Source organism: Symphalangus syndactylus, chromosome 2, assembly GCF_028878055.3.
Source record: "Symphalangus syndactylus isolate Jambi chromosome 2, NHGRI_mSymSyn1-v2.1_pri, whole genome shotgun sequence".
Taxonomy (NCBI): Eukaryota; Metazoa; Chordata; class Mammalia; order Primates; family Hylobatidae; genus Symphalangus; species Symphalangus syndactylus.
The window spans coordinates 46,003,515-46,029,584 of record NC_072424.2 but is presented as its reverse complement, the minus strand read 5'-3'; the positions used below and the strand labels follow the sequence as shown (position 1 = coordinate 46,029,584).

At 38.2% G+C, this 26,070-nt stretch overlaps 1 protein-coding gene across 1 annotated transcript in view; it reads left to right on the top strand.

Annotated features, from left to right (window-relative positions):
- Window positions 1–26,070, top strand: part of KIF11 (kinesin family member 11) — a 65,049-nt gene that overhangs the window by 36,866 nt on the left and 2,113 nt on the right. Inside the window, exons 11-21 of the mRNA XM_055255329.2 lie at window positions 1,203–1,290; window positions 2,918–3,106; window positions 4,919–5,126; window positions 6,058–6,230; window positions 9,608–9,733; window positions 9,811–9,969; window positions 12,218–12,324; window positions 18,127–18,406; window positions 20,986–21,208; window positions 22,617–22,768; window positions 23,185–23,301. Coding sequence (XP_055111304.2) covers window positions 1,203–1,290; window positions 2,918–3,106; window positions 4,919–5,126; window positions 6,058–6,230; window positions 9,608–9,733; window positions 9,811–9,969; window positions 12,218–12,324; window positions 18,127–18,406; window positions 20,986–21,208; window positions 22,617–22,768; window positions 23,185–23,301 — 1,822 coding nt within the window. The remainder of the gene's footprint in view (window positions 1–1,202; window positions 1,291–2,917; window positions 3,107–4,918; window positions 5,127–6,057; window positions 6,231–9,607; window positions 9,734–9,810; window positions 9,970–12,217; window positions 12,325–18,126; window positions 18,407–20,985; window positions 21,209–22,616; window positions 22,769–23,184; window positions 23,302–26,070) is intronic.

Below are 26,070 nucleotides of genomic sequence, written 5' to 3'. Positions count from 1 at the left end.
TTGTGATATCCGTCATTTGTATTTATTTTCTTCAAATGTCTAGTGATTTTTGGCTGGCAATTAAGATGGATTAGAAGCTTTGTACATGGGTGAGGATTATGGACCTGTAAGTTCACTATAGATGAAAAAGTGGTGATCTCAGTCTTAAGTGTGGGCTTCCATCAGATATCATTCTTTGTTGGATTTTTTTTCTTTTGGACAAGGCCTCAGTCTTTCCTGAGAAGATTTGCCCAGTTTGCTTGGAGATTTTTCTAGCTGCTGATATTTTTTGATTAGAGTGTGTATAGGGGGCTCAGGATTCCATCATTTAGTATGCAGATTTACACTTAAATGCTTATTTCTAGTCCCTAAACCTTCTGCAGTCCATGGTGTCTAGTGAAAGTGAACCTGGAAATTCTGCTGCAATTCCTATAGACTAGTGGCTCTCAACGGGAAATGGTGTTGGGGGACTGGTGGTGGTGGGTGGTTTTGTCCCCCAGAGGACATTTGGCAGGGTCCAGAGACATTTTTTATTGTCATGACTTGGATGGTACTGAACATCCTAAAATGTACAGGACATCCCCACAATGAAGAATTATTTGATCCACTAGTGCTGAGGCTGAGAAACTCTGCTCTAGAGAGTAATCCTTTCTTCTCATGAGGGTTATGTGGTGGGGTGAGAGTGGTGTTTGTGCTGGTGTGTGTGTGCGTGTTGCAGCAGCAGGGGGTGTAATTGCTCTGTATACATACTTTAAGTCTCAGTTTTTAACCCCTTCCTTCTAAGACACCTGATGCCTTAAAGTCCCACATTTTTCCAGCATTCTGTGGGGCATATTTATATTCTATATCTCTGATTATAGACACTTAGTTTGCATTCCCTCCTCTCTCTACTTTGAGTTATAGTCAGTCCTTTGTTAGCTTTATAGCTTCTCAAATTTGGTACACATATGCTTTTCCCCTCATAGGTAGGGATTCTTAGTTTCAGAATTGAGGGCAAGGGAAAAATATTTCATTTATAAAACAAAGACAAGGAATATAATTTGTTCTTTGTAATTTGTATTTATTGCTTATTGACACTTAGGTATCAAGTGACACTTGGGTATCAAGTGATGGTGATGAATGTTGGAAATGAGTTTGTGTAGCTGTCACAATTGTGTTAGAATACATTTTGTAGGAGTTAGAAAAAATATTAACTGTTAAACTCATATTAAACTTTATTTTAGAGTCATGAGTGGAAAATTAACTGTTCAAGAAGAGCAGATTGTAGAATTGATTGAAAAAATTTGTGCTGTTGAGGAGGAGCTGAATAGGGTAAGCATCATTTAAAAAGACATTTACTGTTATGTGAAAAGCAAATATTGAAAGAAAATATTAGAATGTGAAAGACCTAATATTTTTTCCTTCAAGGTTTTTTTTTTTTTTTTAGATGGAGTCTCGCTCTGTCACCCAGGCTGGAGTGCAATGCCGTGATCTCGGCTCACTGTAACCTCTGCCCCCTGGGGTCAAGCGATTCTCCTGCCTCAGCCTCCCGAGTAGCTGGGATTACAGGCGTGCACCACCATGCCCAGCTAATTTTTTTTGGATTTTTAGTAGAGACAGGGTTTCACCATGCTGGCCAGGCTGGTCTTGAACTCCTGACCTCATGATCCACCCATCTCGGCCTCCCAAAATGCTGGGATTACAGGCGTGAGCCACCGCACCCAGCTCCTTCTTTTTTTTTTTTTTTTTTTTTTTTTTGAGACGGAGTCTCACTCTGTTGCCCAGGCTGGACTGCAGTGGCACGATCTCAGCTCACTGCAAGCTCCGCCTCCCGGGTTTGCGCCATTCTCCTGCCTCAGCCTCCCGAGTAGCTGGGACTACAGGCGCCCGCCACCACGCCCGGCTAATTTTTTGTATTTTTAGTAGAGATGGGGTTTCACTGTGTTAGCCAGGATGGTCTCGATCTCCTGACCTCGTGATCTGCCCGCCTCGGCCTCCTAAAGTGCTGGGATTACAAGCGTGAGCCACCGTGCCCGGCCCCAGCTCCTTCTTTAAGATTTTATTTAAAAAAAAAAAAAAAAAAAAAGATTTTATTTTGCTGACCCTTATACTGAAAGTAAGTTATATCATGATTTTTTACTATCATTAATCATATCAAAAAAGCCGACAGCTTATATTAATAAAACATTACAAGAAGTTAACTGAATTGTTTGATTTTGTTATTAAAACTACAAAATAGTGAATGCTGAAGCATTTTTGTTAACATGTTTATCAGATGAAGGAATACAGATATTGGGAGAGACTGGACGTTAAATAAAAGTAATATAACTAGGGTAGGCAAGAGGCCTATCTTTCAGGGCCATGCTCATATTAATACCTTTATTTATTTATTTTTAATTATTTTTTAGAGACAGGGTCTTGCTCTGATGCCCAGGCTACAGTGCAGTGGTGTAATCATATCTTACTGCAGCCTCAAACTTCTGGTCTCAAGCAACTCTCCTGCCTTAGCCTCCTGAGTAGCTGGACTTTAGGCATGCACCACCATGCCCGGCTAATTATTATTTTTTTTTTTTGTAGAGATGGAGTCAGTCTCGCTATGTTGCCCAGGCTGGTCTCAAACTCTGGGGCTCAAGTGATCCCCCTGCCTTGGCTTCCCAAAGTGCTGGGGTTACAGGCGTGAACCACCTTGCCGGGCCACGTTAACACTGTTATATTCAAATCCATTGACAATGTTGAAGGAAACTGAAGAATTAATAGTACTACACCAAACCTATTATTTAATCTCAAAGTGTTGAGTAAGATTACAGAAAGAAACAGGATGACATATTTGTGTTAACCTACCGGGTAACTTGTTACAACTTTTGCATGGAAATAATTTGTTTCATTTTTCTAATGTTATGAACTAGCCAGATATCCTACCAGCCAGATCAGCGTTTTTTAAATTCTGTGTTATATTTAGGTTACAGAGTTGTTTATGGATAATAAAAATGAACTTGACCAGTGTAAATCCGACCTGCAAAATAAAACACAAGAACTTGAAACCACTCAAAAACATTTGCAAGAAACTAAATTACAACTTGTTAAAGAAGAATATATCACATCAGCTTTGGAAAGTACTGAGGAGAAACTTCATGATGCTGCCAGCAAGGTTTGTCCCTTGTGTTGATTTGTACTCATATTAAATAGAGAATGGGTAGAAAAAATTTTCTGTGCTTAAGCATTAAATATTCTGTTTATTCACCCCAAATGGTATTTCTGTCCATTTAAAAAACATTATTTTACTATTTCATCCATATTTTTCTCAGTGGAGATGTCGACTTATGAAAAAACTACTCCTGCTCCTGGAGTTTTGAAAATAGAACATAACTTAGCCGGGCGTGGTGGCTCATGCCTATAATCCCAGCACTTTGGGAGGCCAAGGCAGGCGGATGACCTGAGGTCAGGTGTTCAAGACCAGCTTGACCAACATGGAGAAACCTGTCTCTACTAAAAATACAAAATTAGCTGGGCGTAGTGGCACATGCCTGTAATCCCAGCTACTCAGGAAGGCTGAGGCGGAAGAATCGATTGAACCCTGGAGGCAGAGGTTGCGGTGAGCTGAAATCACACCATTGCACTCCAGCCTGGGCAACAAGAGCGAAACTCTGTCTCAAAAAAAAAGAAAATAGAACATAACTTTATAATATATTTTGTAGACATTTAGAATAGTGATGCTGTGATGCTTTTTCTTTGTGGGGATGATTGAACCTAATTAGTCATTAAGAATTTAGTATGTTCTGGCCAGGCGTGGTGGCTCACGCCTGTAATCCCAGCACTTTGGGAGGCCGAGGTGGGTGGATTGCTTGAGGTTAGGAGTTCGAGACCAGCCTGACCAACATGGTAAAACCCCATCTCTACTAAAAAAAAAATACAAAAATTAGCCAGGCGTGGTGGCACATGCCTATAATCCCATCTACTTGGGAGGCTGAGGCAAGAGAATCGCTTGAACCCAGGAGGCAGAGGTTGCAGTGAGCCGAGATCATGCCACTGCACTCCAGCCTGGGTAACAGAGCAAGACTCTGTCTCAAAAAAAAAAAAAAAAAGATTATGTTCTGATGATGAAAGATGTTGAAAGTATTTAATTTTTTATTAGTTGTACTTTTTTTTTTTGAGACAGACTCTTGCTTTGTAGCCCAGGCTGGAGTGCAGTGGCATCATCTCAGCTCACTGTAACCTTTGCCTCCGGGGTTCAAGCAATTCTCCTGCCTCAGCCTCCCAAGTAGCTGGGATTACAAGCACCTGCCACCACACCCAGCTAATTTTGTATTTTTAGTAGAGACAGGGTTTCACCATGTTGGCCAGGCTGGTCTCAAACTCTTGACCTCAGGTGATCCACCTGCCTAGGCCTCCCAAAGTATTGGGATTACAGGTGTAAGCCACTACACCCAGCCATTAGGTGTACTTTTGAAGAAATAGAAGAACATAGAAGGAAAAAAATTTCTGAGGAAGCATAATTATTGCAATAACTGACAAAATCAGTTTTCCTCACTTGCGTAGATGGCTACAGGAAGGGAAATAAACATTACTGGGCATCTGGATAAATTAGCATGAGTTAAAGCATTTCTTCTGATACAATGTCTAAAATTGACTTTATTTATTTATTTTTTTTTTGAGACAGTCTCTCTCTCTCTCTCTCTGTCACCCGGGCTGGAGTGGCGGTGGCACAATCTTTGGCTCACTGCAACCTCCACCTCCCAGGTTCAAGCAATTCTCCTGCCTCAGCCTCTTGAGTAGCTGGAACTACAAGTGTGTACCACCACGCCCGGCTAATTTTTGCATTTTTAGTAGAGACGGGGTTTCACCATGTTGGCCAGGCTGGAACATTTACTAGTTCTTATCAAGATAAATCCTTGTGTAGATACTTTCATCAGATTCCTTTCGCCATATCCATTTTGTCTAACACTTATTTTTAAAAATATAGCTGCTTAACACAGTTGAAGAAACTACAAAAGATGTATCTGGTCTCCATTCCAAACTGGATCGTAAGAAGGCAGTTGACCAACACAATGCAGAAGCTCAGGATATTTTTGGCAAAAACCTGAATAGTCTGTTTAATAATATGGAAGAATTAATTAAGGATGGCAGCTCAAAGCAAAAGGCCATGCTAGAAATACATAAGACCTTATTTGGTAAGTTCAGGCTGTTCTGTTCTAGTCTTGATGTGTTAAGTGTGATGTTGATTTCAAAACTGATAATTTAATTTTGTGAAACATAGATGACAGTGTCACCAATACTCTCTACCATGCACAAACTATTTGTTCAGGCTGAAGATTAATGTTTTTATTGTCTTCGAATTAAAACAAATCTTTTTCCCTCCCTACCCTCCCTTCTGTTTTCTATAAAATGTTACATTTATTAAGTAACTAAGTATATAAACGTTAGAAGTAGAAGTCCTCTTTTTCCCTGACTCTGCCTCCTGACCCTGGGTCATTCACCATAGGTGTTATTGTTAAATTTCTTGGACCTTTTTCTAGAAATTTTCTGTGCATAAACATTCTGCAACTTTTTTGGGGGGGGGGCATATATATATTGATGGTTTGCTATATTGTCAGAATATGTTTGTGTCTCATTGTTTTTAACTATTATCTCCCTTTAGAAAAAAGTATGTTTATTTAGTGTGAACTACTATCCTCATTATGGAAAATTTGGACATCCAGAAATATAAAAATTTAAAAAATCATCTAGACTCTAGTCTCACTAAACCAAGCACTATACATTTTGGTATTGATTTCCAGTTTTTCTTTTCTTCTGTAAACTTACCATAATTCTGTATATTATTTTTAGTTAGAGATTAATTGTGGAATATTCTAATTCTTTATGTACTATGAATTATAGTTATGGGTCTGATACACTTACAAATATGTTAAGGGCTTACAGAGCACTATAGAAAATTGTAATGTATATTTCCTTGCTTTGTAGTGAGCCAGTTCTTTTAAGCTCGTTATTACAAATTCTACAATAAGGGTATACTTTTGCCAACTTCTTTGAAATGGTTTGAACTGTATTTAATATATTTATGTCAAAGTTTACATCTTTCTGTTTTTTGTTTGTTTGTTATAGGTAATCTGCTGTCTTCCAGTGTCTCTGCATTAGATACCATTACTACAGTAGCACTTGGATCTCTCACATCTATTCCAGAAAATGTGTCTACTCATGTTTCTCAGATTTTTAATATGATACTAAAAGAACAATCATTAGCAGCAGAAAGTAAAACTGTACTACAGAAATTGATTGTTAGTACATCCTTTAAAATATTTTTGAAGGGTTACATTTGATAAGTATTTGATAAAATATTTTGAAGGGTTACATTTGATAAGTCTTTATAAACAATGTTAACTGCTATTCTTTCATCTTGAGCTTTGCTAGACACAGTCATAGACACGTCACTGTGAGAGAGTACATATATATATATTTTGTTTTGTTTTGTTTTGTTTGTTTGTTTTGAGATGGAGTCTCGCTCTGTCACCCAGGAGTGCAGTGGCGTGATCTCGGCTCACTGCAAGCTCTACCTCCCAGGTTCATGCCATTCTCCTGCCTTAGCCTCCCGAGTAGCTGGGACTACAGGCGCCCGCCACCACACCCATCTAATTTTTTGTGTTTTTAGTAGAGACGGGGTTTCACCGCGTTAGCCAGGATGCTCTCGATCTCCTGACCTCGTAATCCACCCGCCTCGGCCTCTGAAAGTGCTGGGATTATAGGCGTGAGCCACCGTGCCCGGCCAGCCTCTTTTTTTATTTTTATTTATTTATTTTTTTTAGCCTCTTCTTGGCTCACTGCAACCTCTGCCTCCTGGGTTCAAGCGATTCTCTTGCCTCAGCCTCCCGAGTAGATGGGATTATAGGCATGTGCCACCACGCCTGGCTAATTTTTGTATTTTTTTTAGTAGAGATGGGGTTTTACCATGTTGGTCAGGCTGGTCTCGAACTCCTAACATCAAGCAATCCACCTACCTTGGCCTCCCAAAGTGCTGGGATTACAGGCGTGAGCCACCGTGCCCGGCCGAGAGTACGTTTATATTTTTAAAGACAGATCTCTCCACTGTTTATTCTCTCCCAGAAAGATTATTTTCAAATGTATGGAACTAACTTTTGAAACCTTTTTCACTCATGTTTTGTAACATTAGGAGTAGGAATTACTAGTGAGGCTTCTAATGACTAAAGGGCAAGTTTAGCACCACATGATATCAAGGGACGTGTTAGTTGGCCCAGAAACTGGCAAGTCACTCTTTCCCCAGGGGTCCTGGACCCAACCAGAAGGGGATATTGGGTAGTTAATTTTAAAACTACAGTAATATATGATAGTAATAATGGTGCAAGAAAAATATCTTAGAATTCTGGGAACACATATCAATTCTTAGGGTTAGATCTGTGTGGCTATGCCCTTCTGGGCCATAACTATAAATCTTTTCTCCAGAGTTCTATGGAAGTCACTCATCTAATTGCACTTAATATTACCTCCTTCATACTTGATTTATATATAGTCTTTATTTTATAATTGTATGGTTGGTCTAGGAAGTTCTTAGCCATATAATTTATTTGTTTTCTTTGTGCAGTCTTTGCCTCCCTTCTTCAGTTTAACAATATTTATTAAACAATTTCCAAGTAAATACTACAAATGTTAGCTGACCCTCTGCCTCAATTCAGTGCTTAGATGACATTATTTGATAGGTTTTCTCAATCACCCAAATTTGACAAAGTTAAAAGATATCCTAACTTTTCAATATTGATTCATTCATTAAATGGTTGTCTGTGTATATACAGGCATATTTCAGAGATATTGCAGGTTTGCTTCCAGACCACTGCAATAAAGTGAATATTACAATAAAGCAAGTCATGAATTTTTTGCCTTCCCGGTGCATATAAAGGTTATGTTGACCAGGTGCAGTGGCTCACACCTATAATTCCAGCACACTCCTGGTGGGACAATCAGAACACAAACAACGTTTATCAGTTACATTTGCTGTCTTATAGGGGTACAGTTTATGGTACCCCAAGACAATTACAATAGTAACATCAAAGATCATTGATCACAGTGTATAATGAAAAAGTTTGAAATACTGCAGTAGATACCAACATGTGATGCAGAGACAGAAAGTGAGCACATGATATTTGAAGAAAGTCACTGATAGACTTGCTCAAGGTAGGGTTGCCACAAACCTTCAAGTTGTAAAAATTTGGTATCTGTGACGCATAGTAAGGTGAAGCACAATAAAATAAGCTATGCCTGAACTGATATATTTTTACTTACCAAGTTACAATTTTTGCTTGAATTAAAAGAAAAGAGGCATGTAGCTCTCACAAAATTAGTTGAAATTGGTAGGCTAGCTCTTCTTTCCAAAAGAATGTCAGTAGGCCTATAAGTATTTACTAATGTATTTCTGTTATACTTCCTCAGCCCTATCCTACCCAAAAGAGCTTAGATCAGGATTTTTTTCTTTTTATAAATATTTTCAATCTATACTACATTCTTAATTTTCCCTATTTCTTGACAAGAACAACATCTTTCACAAGTTCTTCTGATATAATAGGATGTAAGTCATCTCAGATCTTCAAAGTTAAATACTTCCAGCCCAAGGGCTAATTGTGATGACTACTTGGTCTCAGCCTTTTTGACTGGTAACCTAAACTTGTTTGAAATTTATTTTCTTAAAATATACCTGTAGGTTTTTTAAAATTTATTTTCTTTGTTTGGAGTGCTGAAATCTTATTAACTGTCATTTTCCTCTCTTTTGAATTCTTCTGACTTCTGTTTCATTAAACTATTAAGAAATAGTTCTGGCTGGGTGCAGTGGCTCATCTCAGCACTTTGGGAGGCCGAGGTGGGCGGATCACTTGAGATCAGGAGTTCGAGACCAGCCTGGCCAACATGGTGAAACCCTGTCTTTACTGAAATACAAACATTAGCTAGGCGTGGTAGCAGGTGCCTGTAATCCCAGCTACTTGGGAGGCTGAGGCAGGAGAATCGCTTGAACCCAGGAGGTGGAGGTTGCAGTGAGCCGAGATCACGCCATTGCACTCCAGCCTGGGCCACAAGAGTAAAACTCTATCTCAAAAAAAGAAAAAAGAAATTCTATGTTTTCACTGGGCTTGAAAAAAGAGAAATTATTATATTTATTGTAATATAATAAATTATTGTATTATTGTATTGATTTATCTATGTAGGCTATAAAAAATGGAGAATGGGGCCGGGCGTGGTGGCTCACGCCTGTAATCTCAGCACTTTGGGAGGCCAAGGCGGGCAGATCACCTGAAGTCAGGAGTTTGAGACCAGCCTGGCCAAGATGGCGAAACCCCATCTCTACTAAAAATACAAAAATTAGCTGGGTGTGGTGGCTCACACCTGTAATCCCAGCTACTCGGGAGTCTGAGGCAGGAGAATCACTTGAACCCAGGAGGCAGAGGTTGCAGTGAGCCAAAATCTTGTCACTGTACTCCAACCTGGGCAACAGAATGAGACTCCATCTCAAAAAAAAAAAAAAAAGAATGGAGAATGGAAATGTAAATTTTAATGTGAATGTTTAGCTACCAAAGTATTTAAGATAGCATTTAGAAAGGTTTATGGAAGTGGAAGTATTCTTTTTAAAGACCTATTTGTTTATTTTTGAAACCAGAATGTACTCAAGACTGATCTTCTAAGTTCACTGGAAACGATTTTATCCCCAACTGTGGTGTCTATACTGAAAATCAATAGTCAACTAAAGCATATTTTCAAGACTTCATTGACAGTGGCTGATAAGGTAACAAATGCTATGTTCTTAATATCTCAAAATTGATGTGTTGTTTAAGAAGGAAACTCATTTTTGTTTCTTCAAAGATAGAAGATCAAAAAAAGGAACTAGATGGCTTTCTCAGTATACTGTGTAACAATCTACATGAACTACAAGAAAATACCATTTCTTCCTTGGTTGAGTCACAAAAGCAATGTGGAAACCTAACTGAAGACCTGAAGACAATAAAGCAGACCCATTCCCAGGTATGTTGTTTAGCTGACTTGGGGAGTACAGAAAGAGAGTTTTAGGATGATTTGATATGACTTGATAATTAATCTATGTTATACAATCTGAATACTGTAAAACCTGAAACCTGAAAATACCATAGCCACTGTTGCTTATAACAGTAATTATTGTAGAACAATTGAGAATACTTCTCTTAATATTTGAAGTTTTGCTACATCTAGAACCCCATGCAGAACCACAATATGACAAAACAGTCCTTTTCTCACATCAAGATGAAAGATGAATCTGGAAAAACATACCTTTAGAGAAGAATGGTTATAACATTTAAAGTGAACATGTATCTACATTAAAACCTAAGTTGTTTCTTTCTAGGATGGCATGGATAGTTGTCTTTCATAAACCAAGTCCTACTTCTCTTATTTCTGTCTCACTGATAGACATTTAAAACATAGTAAATTGGTACAATTTTTAATTCTTATTGATTATAAATGTAATTCATTATTTATCTTCTCAGTAAACTGTTCCTCATTATATGAGGCTTTAAACCAAAACCAAGCCTTCAAACCATAATCTGTAAATATCAGATATCTGAAAAACAGCTTCTGGTATTCTTAAGACTTTAATAATGACTGTCTAAAGTTTTATTAAATGAGCTTATTATAATATGACAGAACTCTTATAATAGTTAACAATTATTGAGCAATTCACTGTGTGTTTATTCCTTCCATCAATATAGATATAAATTCTATTACTAGTCAGATTTTTAATGAGGAAACTGAGACCCTGTGAGCATCTAATAGTATGTAGATCATCTTACAGAAGGTGGTAGTGATTGTACTACCTGAAAAGCGTCTATGTTTGAGTGGCTCTTCTATGTGTTGTTTGGCAACTTAAAACTGCAGCATTTTCTCATACATCTGCATAGGGTATTGCCCTTAAACCTGTTGAGAACTTTTTAGGTGTATATTCTAAGGCTGATCCCCTTTTTATAAATTTGCTGTTTTGAAATGCTTAAAATTGTTAGGCAGCTGTTTAAAAAAAAATACAAAAAAATCTGATCTGAAAAGTATCTTAGCATGAATGGTTTGACTTCCCTGGCTTTAAGGAAGCAAGTTCAGTATGTGAGCTATTTCTTAGGTTTTCCAGAACTTGAAATGAGCACTACTAAAATAATTATGTAAAACTTTGAACACATTTACATATAGATAAATATGATAATACCTGCATTAGCATTCAAATTATTAATCTGATAATACCTTTGAGACTAGTAAAAATACTGACAGACTTTATTCATAATCAGAATGTTAGATATGTATTGTCAACTGATGTGTTATTCAGAGATACTGGCCAACCAGCAGACTGAACAGTGAATAAGAATGTTGGATGCATTTTCAGCTCTTCTTTGGTCATTAGGATGGCTTCTTCATTTTGCAGTGTAGCATGTTATATGCCTATAAGAGCTTGTTTTCAAAGATGTAAAATATGAGCAAAGATAAGACTATTTACATTTTGTTAATATGCTCCAACTAGGTTCTGTAACATTTTTTAGCTCCAGTAATTGATAATATTTTTGGATTGCTTGACCCGTTAGTATATCACATTAATTTGCCCTTCTAGTAGTGTTATCAGTTAAAAAGCAACTATATATATCTGTCAAAGTGGGTCTTAAACATAATGTGATATATGGGATTGTTTGATTAGTTTTGAGGTACACTGAAAGTAATTTGTTACTTACAGCTAAAATAGTAAAGTTTGCGAATTATTTACTTTTAAAAAAATCCTGGCTGGATGTGATGGCTCATGTCTGTAATCTCAGCACTTTGAGAGGCTGAGGCAGGGTGATCACTTGAGGCTAGGAGTTCAAGACCAGCCTGGTCAACATAGTGAGATCACATCTCTACAAAAAAAAAATTGTTTAAATTAGCCAGGCATAGTGGCTCATGCCTGTAGTCCCAACTACTTGGAGGCTGAGGAAGGAGGATCCCTTGAGCCCAGGAGGTTGAAGCTGCAGAAGCTGCTATTGTGCCACTGCACTATAGCTCGGACAACAGAGTGTGACTTTATCTCTAAAAAAAAAAAAAATCCTACATTTTAATATCACTTCCACTGCTTTCCTCTGTGGAAGAAAGGTAAAGTTAAAGATCTCTTGTCAAGAATTTATATAATTCTCACCTATGGACAATACTTCTTGTTTTGTTATCAGTCATAAAAAATGTTCAAGTGTCATAATTTTAAGTCTCTTCACTTCCCACACCTTTCTTACAGGAACTTTGCCAGTTAATCAATCTTTGGACAGAGAGATTCTGTGCTTTGGAGGAAAAGTGTGAAAATATACAGAAACCACTTAGTAGTGTCCAGGAAAATATACAGCAGTAAGCTATTTTTAAGTTCTCTTAAACTTTTCTATAAGTCTGAAATTATTTAAGAAGAAAAAGCTTTAAATAGTACAAATAATTCCTCTGTGTTCTTTCAAATTTCTCTTTTGTTAATGTTTTATTATGTATGTGTGTATGTGTATACATACATGCATATAAATGTCTTTTCATTGCATATTTGTGCTCTCTTTTAAGACATTGAAAAACCTGGCTGTTATCCACAATATATTTTCGAATTTCCTCAATCTTAGAAAACACACTAAGTAATTTCACAATTTCTAACCTATATTACTGATGAAAAATATACTAACTAGAGCAGAGTTTGGCAAACTATGGCTAGCAGGCTGGATGCCTGTTATTGCAAATAATTTCATTGGACACTGTCATACCCATCTGTTTACATGTTGTCTTTGGCTGCCTTTGCACTGCAGCAGCAAAGTTGAGTCATTGCATCCAAGTCATTGAACAATAGCCTAAAATATTTGCTGTCTGGCTTTTCAAGAAAAAGTTTGCTGATTCCTGTATTAGGGTTTTGTTTTTTGTTTTTGTTTTTGAGACGGGAGTCTTGCTCTGTCGCCCAGGCTGGAGTGCAGTGGAGCGATCTCGGCTCACTGCAAGCTCCACCTCCCGGGCTCACGCCATTCTCCTGCCTCAGCCTCTTGAGTAGCTGGGACTACAGATGCCTGCCATCACGCTTGGCTAATTTTTTGTATTTTTAGTAGAGACCGGATTTCACCATGTTAGCTAGGATGGTCTCGACCTCCTGACCTCGTGATCCGCCCGCCTCGGCCTCCCAAAGTGCTGGGATTACAGGTGTGAGCCACTGCGCCCGGCCCTGTTTTCTTTTTTCAGACAAAAACAAACAGCCTGCTCTGTAGTCCAGGCTGAAGTACAGTGGCGCGAGTGCAGTGGTGTGATCTCGGCTCACTGCAACCTCCGCCTCCCGAGTTCAAGCGATTCTCCTGCCTCAGCCTCCCGAGTAGCTGGGATTACAGGCACATACCACCATGCCTGGCTAATTTTTTGTATTTTTAGTAGAGATGGGGTTTCGCCATGTTGGCCAGGCTGATCTTGAACTCCTGGTCTCAACTGATCCTCCCACCTCGGCCTCCCAAAGTGCTGGGATTGCAGGTGTGAGTCACTGCCCCTGGCCTGTATTAGAGTTTAATGTTGCTTTGTAGCCTCATTGCTTGCCAGTTCTGCATACTTACCATACATGACAGTCAGACCTATGTTTTCTTTTAGGAATTTTATAACTTTATGGTTTAACATTTATATTCATGATCCATTTAAAAATTTTTGTAAAACATAGGAGATTTGTCAAGTTTCAGTTTTTTGCCTATTGAGTATTCTATACTCATGAGGAGAAAGATACTATATTTACCCTATTTTTCCCCATTTAATTCCTAAGTTAAACTTCCTAAAGTTTCAAGCTTTCTTTGGTGTGAAGAACTTCTTGTAGTCTTTAAGGGTGGGTCTGCTGGACACAAATTCTGTTTTTCTTTGTCCAAGAATGTCTTGATTTCCCCTTCATTCCTGAAAGGTATTTTCACTGGCTGTGGAATTCAGGGTTGACAATTATTTTTTTCCAGCATTTGAAATATGCTGTTCCATTTTCTTCTTCTGGCCTCTATGAAATGAGAAATCCACTGCCATTCAAGTAATTGTTCCCTTATAGGCAATCTCCCTACAGCTACTTTCAAAACTTCTTTGTCTTTAGAAACTTGATTATATTTTGTCTACTTATATTTCTTTGAGTTTATTCTATTTGGGTTTTGTTTGGCTTCTTGAATCTGTAGGCTTATGCCTTTCACCAAAACTTGGGAAATTTTCATCTATTAATTCTTTGAATATTTTTCAGCCCTATACTCTTTTTCATCTGCCCCTATGACTTTGATGACACAAATGTTAGACCTTTTATTTTGGTCCCTCAGGAGATATGTAGAATATACTTCTTATAGATATATATATTCTCTTTGTTGTTCACATTGGGGAAATTCTATTGATCTGTCTTCGTATTCACTGAATCTCCTTCTGTCATCTCTAACCTACTGTTAAACCCATTCAGTGAGGTGTTTTATTTCAGTTATTGCTTTTTTATTTTTAGTTTTATAATTTGCATTTGCTTTTTTTATACCTTGTTTCTTAGCTAGGATTTTTTTTTTTTTCCCGAGAGTATTTTAATTTCTTTTTGGAGCATTTTTTGGTGGCTGCTTTAAAATCCTTGCCAGACAGTTCCAACATCTGAGTTTTCTTGTTGGCATCTATTGACTGTGTTTTCTCATTCAACTTGTGATTTTTGTGGTTCTTGATATATGATAAGTGATTTCCTATTGTACCTTGAAGATTTTGGGTATTATGTTAGGAGATTCAGGATCCTATTTAAGTAGTTTTTAGCTGGCATTTACCCTGTTTAGGCTTAGCCTACAGATCCAGGCTCACTTTTACGGGCTGTGGTTCCACTGACAATTTAGTTTTTAGGGCCCTTGCAGTGTTATTCTGATAATGCTTTGTGTGCTACCCACATGAGAAAAATTTGTATTCTGCTTTTGTTGGATGAAGTGTTCTGTATATGTCACTTTGATCAAGCTGATTGATAGCGCTATTCAGGTCATCCACAGCCTTACTGAGTTTCTGCCTATTTGTTCTATCGATGACTTAGAGAGGAGTATTGAAATCTCTAATTGTAGATTTATCTTTTTTTTTTTTATTAGTTCTATCAGTTTTTGCCTCGTGTATCTGAAACTCTGTTGTTGGGTGCATATACATTTAGGATTATTATATCTCCTTGGAGAACTGACCTCTTTATCATTATGTAATATCCACTTTTATTTCTGATAATCTCTCTTGTTCTGAAGTCTATTTTGTCTGAAATGAATACAGGTTCTCCAGCTTTCCTTTGATTGCTATTTGTATGATGTATCCTTCTCCATCTCTTTACTTTTGGTCTAAGTCTTTATATTTAAAGTGGGTTTCTTACAGACAGCATATAGTTGGGTCTTGCTTTTTCATCAAATTTATAATCTATGATGTTTTATTTTTATTTATTTATTTGAGACAGAGTCTTGCTCCGTGGCCCAGGCTAGAGTACAGTGGTGCAATCTTGGCTCACTGAAACCTCTGCCTCCTGGGTTCAAGTGATTCTCCCGCCTCAGCCTCCTGAGTAGCTGGGGCTACAGGCACACACCATCATGCCCAGCTAATTTTTGTATTTTTACTAGAGATGGGGTTTCACCATGTTGGCCAGGCTGGTTTCAAACTCCTGGCCTCAAGTGATTTACCTGCCCTGGCCTCCCAAAGTGCTGGGATTATAGGTGTGAGCCACTGCACCCAGCTGCCTTTCCTCATTTAAACTGAGCACTTTTTATGTTTTTATCTCTTCCATTGACTTATTTATACTTTAAAAATTTTCCCTTTTAGTAGTATTTCTAGGATTTAAAGTATATATTTTAAGATAATTTGAATCCATTATCAAATAATTTGCTGTTTCATGTGTAGTGAAAGGACATTATAATAGTATATTCCTGTATCCTCTTTCCCATTTGTCATTATTTTCATATATTTTACTTAGGTGTTTATATGTGCAATAAACACCTAATACATTGTTACTTGAATTGCTTTATCTATTTTTTAATGTATCTACTAGATTTTTTTTTTTTTTTTTTTTGAGAGGAAGTCTTGCTCTGTCGCCCAGGCTGGAGTGCAGTGGTGCAATCTTGGCTCACTGCAACCTCTGCCTCCCAGGTTCAAGCAATTCTGCCTCAGCCTCCCGAGTAGCTGGGATTACAGGTGCCCACCACCATGCCCGGCTAATTTTTGTATTTTTAGTAGCGACGGGGGTTTCACCATGTTGCCCAGGCTAGTCTCAAACTCCTGACCTTGTGATTGCCCACCTCGGCCTCCCAAAGTGCTGGGATTACAGGTGTGAGCCACCACGGCCGGCCGAAAATTTTTAATTGCATATGTGGCTTCTATTATACTTCTGTTGAGCAGTGCTGCTCTGGAACTCTAGCTATCATTTATCCCTACCTAACGTCTATCATTTGTTTTTCAACCCTGTTTTTGATCCTGTTAAGTATAGCATGTTCCATTGTGAACTCTTCCTATATGCTGAATAAAAAAAGTATGTCCTACTTTTTATTCCTAGTATCTAGACTGATGGATTTCTAGGCCATTCCATAGCTGTGGAGGAAAAACTAGAGTAGGATTGAAGTAGGAAAGGAAGTATGATATACTTTCTTAAGGCCCATGCAAATTATTTTTCCTGCTTTCCTGACATTTATTGTCTACACCAGAGTTTCCCAGTATGGTCGAGGGACTTTGTATTCATCACCCAGGAATCTAGGTGATGTTTATGTACGCACTGAACATAACTGCGTTTGGCATTTATTGTCATGGCTTATAGTACTTTTTTTTTTTTTTTTGAGATGGAGTCTCGCTGTCGCCCAGGCTGGAGTGCAGTGGCGCTATCTCGGCTCACTGCAGGCTCCGCCCCCCCGGGTTCACGCCATTCTCCTGCCTCAGCCTCCTGCGTAGCTGGGACTACAGGTGCCCGCCACCTCGCCCGGCTAATTTTTTGTATTTTTAGTAGAGACGGGGTTTCACCGTGTTAGGCAGGATGGTCTCGATCTCCTGACCTCGTGATCCACCCACCTCGGCCTCCCAAAGTGCTGGGATTACAGGCGTGAGCCACCGCGCCCGGCTGCTTATAGTACTTTTAACTCAATCTCATCTTCCAATTAAGTTGTGAGATTTTTTTTTTTTTTTTTTGACAGAGTCTTGCTCTGTCGCCCAGGCTGGAGTACAATGACACAATCTCAGCTCACTGCAACCTCCGCCTCCCAGGGTCAACCAATTCTCCTGCCTCACTCTCTCCCAAGTAGCTGAGATTACAGGCACTCACCACCACGCCTGGCTAATTTATTGTATTTTTAATAGAGACAGGGCTTCACCATATTGGCCGGACTGCTCTCTAACTCCTGACCTCAGGTGATCCGCCTGCCTCGGCCTCCCAAAGTGCTGGGATTACAGGTGTGAACCACTGTGCCTTGCCCTTTTTTCAATCATTGTGACTTTCATGTGTAGGTTTGGTTTTCAACATCTTTGCTGACTCACTTGGTTTACCCACGTGGTGTACCATCTAGTGGTAATAGAGAGTCACTTCATTCCACAAGGTTTAAATCTTGTCCTGTAAGATAACTTGGAATGCTATTATAGGGCAACTTACCGAGAGGGAAATTATCAATGAATTGGAAATGTATGTCTAACCAACATTAATATTATATCAAGTTTATGTTATATTGTTCTATATGTATAATTTGTCACACCCCAATATAATTTTCTTTTAATTATTAGAAAGCTTTATAGCTAATTTAAACATAACATTTGTAATGTTCATGATTTGTTTTATATGCTAGGCAAAGGAAACTGTTTAATAACAGAATAAATTACTGATTGTCCAATTTAGGGACTAGACAAGAGGCTGTAGTAGATGCCCTGAAGTAACATTGCCTAGTAAGAGGAATAAAACAGATTTTGAAAGCATCATAACTGGAGGAGGGCTGTGAAAGGTTTCATGAGCAAAGATGATCCTTTCAAAGGTCATTTAATGGCAATGCTGTGAAAAGACAGTGGCCAAGGCATCCATTCTCAATATAGAAGATTTATTAAGATCACGGGCCCTGGAGCCAGACTGCCCACGTTCAGATCTGCCATTTAAGAGCTGAGTGATCTTGGGAAGTTATATATCCTTTGAGTCTTAATTCCCCATTTCAACAGTGTCATTCTCTTTTCCTATAGGAAATCTAAGGATATAGTCAACAAAATGACTTTCCACAGTCAAAAATTTTGTGCTGATTCTGATGGCTTGTCACAGGAACTCAGAAATTTTAACCAAGAAGGTACAAAATTGGTTGAAGAGTCTGTGAAACACTCTGATAAACTCAATGGCAACCTGGAAAAAATATCTCAAGAGACTGAACAGAGATGTGAGTCTCTGAACACAAGAACAGTTTATTTTTCTGAACAGTGGGTATCTTCCTTAAATGAAAGGGAACAGGAACTTCAGAACTTATTGGAGGTAATAACTTTGTAACTGGAACTTACTTTGGGGAGAATAATAATCAGAAAATTAAATATTCTTGGCTAAGAATAGATTTCAAAACAAATGATATTTTAAGCTATAATGACTTCAACTTTTAAGTATAATATTTGGTATGCTTACAGATGATCTCGTTTTGTGCTTTGGTATATGTCTTCTCAATCTTGGAATTAATTTAACATTTGTACAGTTTCTTTCCTGTATTTATCCTTGGTTTCTGACTTAGTAGTTTCTTCAAAGAAGGGCACCCTGTCTTTTGATATGTAATACCTTCCACTTATATACTTTTTTTTTTTTTTTTTTTTTTTTTTTAGATGGAGTCTCACTCTGTTGCCTAGGCTGGAGTGCAATGGCACAATCTCAGCTCACTGCAACCTCAGCCTTCCAGGTTCAAGCGATTCTCCTGCCTTAGCCTCCTGAGTAGTTGGGATTATAGGCATCCGCCACCACACCCGGCTAATTTTTTTGTATTTTTAGTAGAGATGGGGTTTCACTATATTGGCCAGGCTGGTGTCGAACTCCTGACCTAATGATCCACCCGTCTTGGCCTCCCAAAGTGCTGGCATTACAGGCATGAGCCACTGCGCCCGGCCTATCTTTGCTTTTTACTTTTCTCCAAGTACATTCAAACCTATTATTATTTTAAGTATTTAGGTTATTGTTCTGGTAACCAAAGGATACTTGATAGGTTTATGGATTTGCTTGAACTTAACGCTTGCATGAGCCCTTTGTAACTTGGTTTTTTCTTTCTTTGCATTAGAAGGATTTTACTAACATTCTCAGGAAGTAAGGTACAAAGAATTAAAAATTTTAATCTATATGAGCTGTTTTCACTAAAAGGAACTAGAGTTTGTATACAAATAGCTAATTTCAGATTTGCGATAGGAAATGTACAATATATGAGCCTAGAGGTCTTGTCATACCAGAAAGTAAGGAAGCTGTTAAAGATTTCTGAGGTTGTCAAAAGGTCTTAGTAGCCAACCTCCCCATGTTCAAAGGTGGTATAATTTGAACATCAAAAAGAATAATGGCCATAACGGATTAAAACACATCAAATATATTAAAACTTACGAACTCATAAAAATTTCATAGGTCTCCTTTGGATCATGCTACGGAAGCAACACATTGTCCTGAAAATGGGTAAAGAAGAAGAAAAAATATAGCATCCATCTGTCTTTCCTAAAAGAACCATATCTTGGTTTAGCAGGGTAATGAAGAAAAGTGTTTCATTAGACTCTAAGCTAATAAAATGGAGAAGAAATGATAGAATTAATATATCACCAGTATGCAACTCTTAATAAAATAACCCCTGTGGATGTTAATGATGGCTTAAACCATTTGATCAAAAGCTGTTGGGGAACTTTATAATTAATAGGCTAACCATACCTGAACTCACTGATAAATCTTAACATGAGAGACACAGCAAAGCATTTTGTGTTTCCAGTACTACCTATGAAATATTCTTGCTAAAAAACTAAACCTGAATTAAATCAAGCCTTTAGGTCTAACCAGTTTATAGAAAATAAAGCATAGAAATGCAGTTGACCAAATCCAGAATTTGAGATGTTAAATGGGGTAAAGACCTCATATCTTCAGCAACAAGTTTTTTTTTTTTTTTCAAGGGAAAAAATATGAGAAAAGATAACCTGTAGATCAAAAGAGACTTAAGACTAGAGGTCCTTAAGTCTTATTTTGCCTGAGGCAGTCCTTGTTGACATTGTTGTATTAGAATGATATTAAGAATGGGCCCTTTCACTCTAAAAGGTGTCCCAATTTGGATGATAAATTATATAGTCAACTATAAACCAAATCTAGTGGTGAATTCTGGTTCAAACAAAGCAATTGTGACACACATTTGAGACAATTGGTGAAGTTTGAACATGGACTAGACATTTGATTGGAAGGAATCAGTGTTAACCTTTTTAGATGTGATAGTGGTCTTAAAGTGCTCTTACCTCTTAGAGATACATGCTGAAGTAAATGGATGAAATGATACAGGATTTGTTTCAAAATAATCCTGGGTTTGTGGAGGAGTTAAGTGGCCAGTCCTGTTGGTAAATGTTTGTACTCCACTTGTTGGTAAACGTTGAAGCTGGGTAATGAATACAAGGGCGTTAATTATACTGTTCTCTCTACTTTTGTATGTGTTTTTAAATCTTTTATTACTGAAGGCCAGGCGTGGTGGCTCATGCCTGTAATCTTTGGAGGCCAAGGTGGGCAGATTGCTTGAGCCTAGGAGTTTGAGACCAACTTGGGCAACATGGTGAAACGCCATCTCTTCAAAAAATACAAAAATTAGCCAGGCATGGTGGTACATGCCTGTAGTCCCAGCTACCTGGGAGGCTGAGATGGGAGGATGGCTTGAGCCTGGGAGGTCAAGGCTGTAGTGAGCACTAGTCATGCCACTGCACTCCAGCCTGAGCAACAGAGTGAGACTTGTCTCAAAAAAAAAAAAAAAAAAAAAAAAAATTATGGAAAAGGTAAGGGAAAATATGATATTGAATAAAACACTGACAACTTTAGTTTTAGTAATAAACACTTATTTGCATCATTTACAGGTTGTAAACCAATGTTGTGAGGCTTCAAGTTCAGACATCACTGAGAAATCAAATGGACATAAGGCAGCTCATGAGAAACAGCGTAACATTTTTCTTGATCAGATGACTATTGATGAAGATAAATTGATAGCACAAAATCTAGAACTTAATGAAACCATAAAAATTGGTTTGACTAAGCTTAATTGCTTTCTGGAACAGGATCTGAAACTGGATATCCCAACAGGTACTTTAAAAGAGAAATAGAATTGTTAAATTTTTTGAAGTCGAATTCACCTCTGTGTAGTGTCAGATGTTCAGAAAAATTAGGTCCTTCCATTGCCTGACAGGAATTTACCATCTCACTGTAATCAACTCAAAATGGGAAAACTGGAACCTTAAAATAGTTTTAATCGAGTGTCATGATACAGGTGGTATCACAATTCAGTAAAATTTCACATACATTCAGGGAGTTGACTTTGTTAATAGGGGATATTTTAAAAACAACTACAAACCTAGCACTGTTTGTAAAAGGACATTTTAATACCACAAATATGAGAGAGATATAACTAAGTCTAGTTTAATGCAAAGTTTACCACATTGTGCATTTTGTTCTGTGTCCCTCTCATTTTGTCATAGACTATTGCCATTTAGGAATCCCTGTTTTAAGAGATCAGGGATCACCGTGGACCATTAGCATTTAGGAATCAACATTTTGAGAGAGCAGATATGGCAAAGATCATTGTAGGCTGTAATGATTCAGGGAGGTCTTCATGGAAGAGATGTAACAAGCTGTTTTACACAGCATGAATAATTGGGTTCTTCACTGTATTGTGGTGATGGTTGCACACCCTGTAAACTCACTAAAATCGACTGAATTGTACACATAAAATGAGTGTTTTATGGTATGTAAATTATATCACAAAACTTTTTTTTTTTTTTAATTTAAAAAGCAATTGTTAAAAGGGGATGGTGCTGCATAGAATGTTGGTTTACTTTTTCCCCAAGAGACCTGTAAGATTTACTGTCTACTTTTCAATGAAGTTAGGAATGTAAATGTTGAGTGAAAAGGCAAGTACTTTTGTAAATTATGAGAGCGTGAGCTCATTACAGAGAAATATAACTGGGGGCCTGATGCGGTGACTCACGCCTATAATCCCAGCACTTTGGGAGGCCAAGGCAGGAGGATCGTTTGAGCCCAGGAGTTCAAGACTAGCCTAGGCAACATAGTATATATATATATATATGTCTAGTTAATATTTAACCACCACACCATATTTATAGTGAAATGATTACTCCTATCAAAGTAATCATGTTGGGAAATCTATTCATTCCAATAATGCTGCCATTTTTTTCAGAACACTATAACTCCTTTTAGAGCTTATAACACATCTTTTATATATCCTTAGAGATGGTAAACTTCATGTTTTAGAGAGTAGGATGAATCTTGAAAATAGTAAAGTCTGTTGTCGAATTAGAAAATATTGTTAGTTGCAAACAACGTCTGACAGGTAGCAAGATTGATCCTCATATATGGCAATTATATTTTTATATTTTATATTTTTAGAAGACAAGATTAATTATGAAGTTTTAGGTTTTTTTTTTATATTTACATCTCATACGTTAATTTTTATCTTATCTAATGTCCATTAAAGGTACGACACCACAGAGGAAAAATTATTTATATCCATCAACACTGGTAAGAACTGAACCACGTGAACATCTCCTTGATCAGTTGAAAAGGAAACAGCCTGAGCTGTTCATGATGCTAAACTGTTCAGAAAACAACGAAGAAGAGACAATTCTGGTAAATTTAAAGGATCATAATTTTATAATAGAACTCTTTTATAAACTCTTGATGTGGTTGACTTCATGTGAAGAATTTTACGGTCTACCCCTCAATCTTACCCTGCCTCTCATTAATGATAGGCCTGGCCCTTAGGCTTGTTTCTTTTAATCTTACTAGTTTTTAAATTATGCTAGTAGATAATAATAGCCAATACTTAGTATTATGCTTAGTAACATTGTTATATAGGAACCTCTACTCTCTATAAAAATATATTAGGAATTATTTTCATTAATTTGTAGACTTTCTAATAATTTTGTTGAGGTTTAACTTTTATATTATACCATGGACATTGTGTTATAGTCAAAGAAGAAAACTGTTGTTACTCTTGTGATGACTTTTAAGCCCTTAGTCACTCATCCAGTTTCTTCTTTTAGGATGTAGATGTAGAAGAGGCAGTTCTGGGGCAGTATACTGAAGAACCTCTAAGTCAAGAGCCATCTGTAGATGCTGGTGTGGATTGTTCATCAATTGGTGGGGTTCCATTTTTCCAGGTATATCATATCAGATAACCCTTCCATATCTGATGTAAGTCATTCATTTACTATTCAGTATAAAGGTATTATTCGTGGTGAGTAGAACAACAAAAACCTTTCAATTATTCCTTAGGATGGCTTGTTAACGCTTTTGATTTGAATTATTTACAAAAATCTGATATTGATAAGGGGTTTTCTGAAGAATAAATGAAGGCAGAATTTGACTTAATCTACATCCTTAGCTGATAATCTTTAGCTATTGTATTTATTCCTTTTCTCCTTCCTATATACTCGGACACTGACAGCAGTCATTTCTCTTCCTTCTACCTTTGACATGTAAGTCTTGGAACCTATCTCTGCCCATAATCAGACTTTGAAGGCAAAGTGATTGAAAAGATTGAGAGACTGGAAGCCTCTTAGGTTATATTAGTGATTTCTCCTGCCTGAGGCTTTTCTCTTGTGAACTGTTGCCCCATGTTTCCTGAGCACCTTGCCTGCTCTAATCCAGTGTAATTAAATCCTGTGACCTGTCCTACCCACTTTTTTTTTTTTTTTTTTTGAGACTGAGTCACCCAGGCCGAAGTGGAATGGCACGATCTTGGCTCACTCAACCTCCACCTCCCAAGTTCAAGTGATTCTCCTGACTCAGCCTCCCGGGTAGCTCGGATTACAGGCATGCACCACCACACCTGGCTAATTTTTTTGTATTTTTAGTAGAGACAGGGTTTCACTATGTGGGCCAGGCTGGTCTCAAACTCCTGACCTCAAGTTATCCACCCTCCTCAGCCTCCCAAAGTGCTGGGATTACAGGCGTGAGCCACTGTGCCCGGCCCTCTACCCACTTTTTTTCTTTACTTTTTTTTTTTTTGAGACAGAGTTTCGCTCTTGTTGCCCAGGTTGGAGTGCAATGACGTGATCTTGGCTCACCGCAACCTCCACCTCCTGGGTTCAAGTGATTCTCCTGCCTCAGCCTCCCGAGTAGCCAGGATTACAGGCATGTGCCACCATGCCTGGCTAATTTTGTATTTTTTTTTTTTTTTTAGTAGAGAGGGGGTTTCTCTGTGTTGGTCAGGCTGGTCTCGAACTCCCAACCTCAGGTGATCTGCCTGCCTCGGCCTCCCATAGTGCTGGGATTACAGGTGTGAGCCACCGGCCCGGCCCGGCCCCTGCTACCCACTTTTTAACACTGTTGAGAACATAGTTGGTTTATGATTCATCTCAGCATTGATGACTGAGTACACAATAAATGTCACCAGTCCCTTAATGTTCTCTGTGGGTAAGTAGGAGGATTCCAGTGAAATACAACTTCCAAGTGAGGCTCTATAAAGTGCTGGTACCTTTTCCTCTAATTTGAAGGTACAAGCCTAGACAGAGTGTGTGAAGGAAAAATTTCCTTATGTAGGACATTGGTATCTACATTTACAGTTGAAGTTCTACTTCTGAGATGCATATGCTTGTACCTTTTTTTTTTAATATATAGAGAGACAGGGTCTTGCTATGTTGGCCAGATTGGTCTTGAACTTGGCCTCAAGCAGCCCTCCTACCTCAGCCTCCCAAAATGCTGGCATTACAGGCATGAACCACTGCGCCTGGCTGCTTGTACCTGTTTTGTGTGTGTGTGTTTTGTTTTGTTTTTTTGTTTTTGAGACGGAGTTTTGCTCTTGTTGCCCAGGCCAGAGTGCAATTGCGTGATCTTGGCTCACCACAATCTCCGCCTCCCGGGTTCTAGTGATTCTCTTGCCTCATCCTCCTGAGTAGCTGGGATTACAGGCATGCACCACCACACCTGGCTAATTTTGTATTTTTAGTAGAGAAGGGGTTTCTCCACGTTGGTCAGGCTAGTCTCGAACTCCCGACCTCAGGTGATCCGCCCGCCTCGGCCTCCTAAAGTGCTGGGATTACAAGCGTGAGCCACTGCACTCAGCCTGTAACTTTTTAATAGATCTACAGCTCCTTCCCTTAAGGTCTAAAGATTCTCCATCCCTGCTTTCAACAGTTAACAAAGTTCCAACTCAGATTCTCATAAATTCCTCTCTGTCTTCCTCTGGGCAATGTTATTCCCAAATTCTTGCCACCTTTTGCTTTATTCCTTACTATTAGAGAACTATAAATATGTTTCTTTCAGTTTTCATCCTTTTCTTCTATCTTATAAAGTTAGGAAAGGGGGAAGGATAAGAGAACCTGGTGACTACTTAATTCCTGGTCAGAAATTCTTTTATTATTATTATCTGTGGCATTTTGAATTAGGCTTAGTGATTCAGCTATGGCAAGGAAGTCCTTACAGTACCAGAAAGGGTTTGGGATGGGGTTTTAGACCTTCAGCTGAAGTTCAGAAATGATCTTTTCCCTAGTAGCAGTGTGATGTGGGGATTTTCTCTGGGTTTAAAACTTTAAAAGTTGGTTTATAATTTGTCTCAGCATTGATGACTGAGTGTACAGTGAATGTCACCAGTCCATTAATGTTCTGTATGGGTAAGTATGGTTCCAATGAAATAGAACTTCCAAATGAGGAACATGAAATAGGTTTTACAAATAAAATACAATTTTAAAAAACAAGCAAAAGTGTTTTTAAGGTGGCCCATATACCAGTTTCTCTGCTTAAAACAGAATTGACTTTTCTGCATGACAGCAAATCTGTTTCCTTAGAGCAGGGTTTCTTGACAGCAGTGCTATTGGCATTTTAAACTGGATAATTCTTTGTTGTGATGGGCTTTCCCGTGGACTGTACTATGTCGGTACACAAGAAAAACAGTTTACTATGTGAATACTCACTCAAAGCCAGTAGCA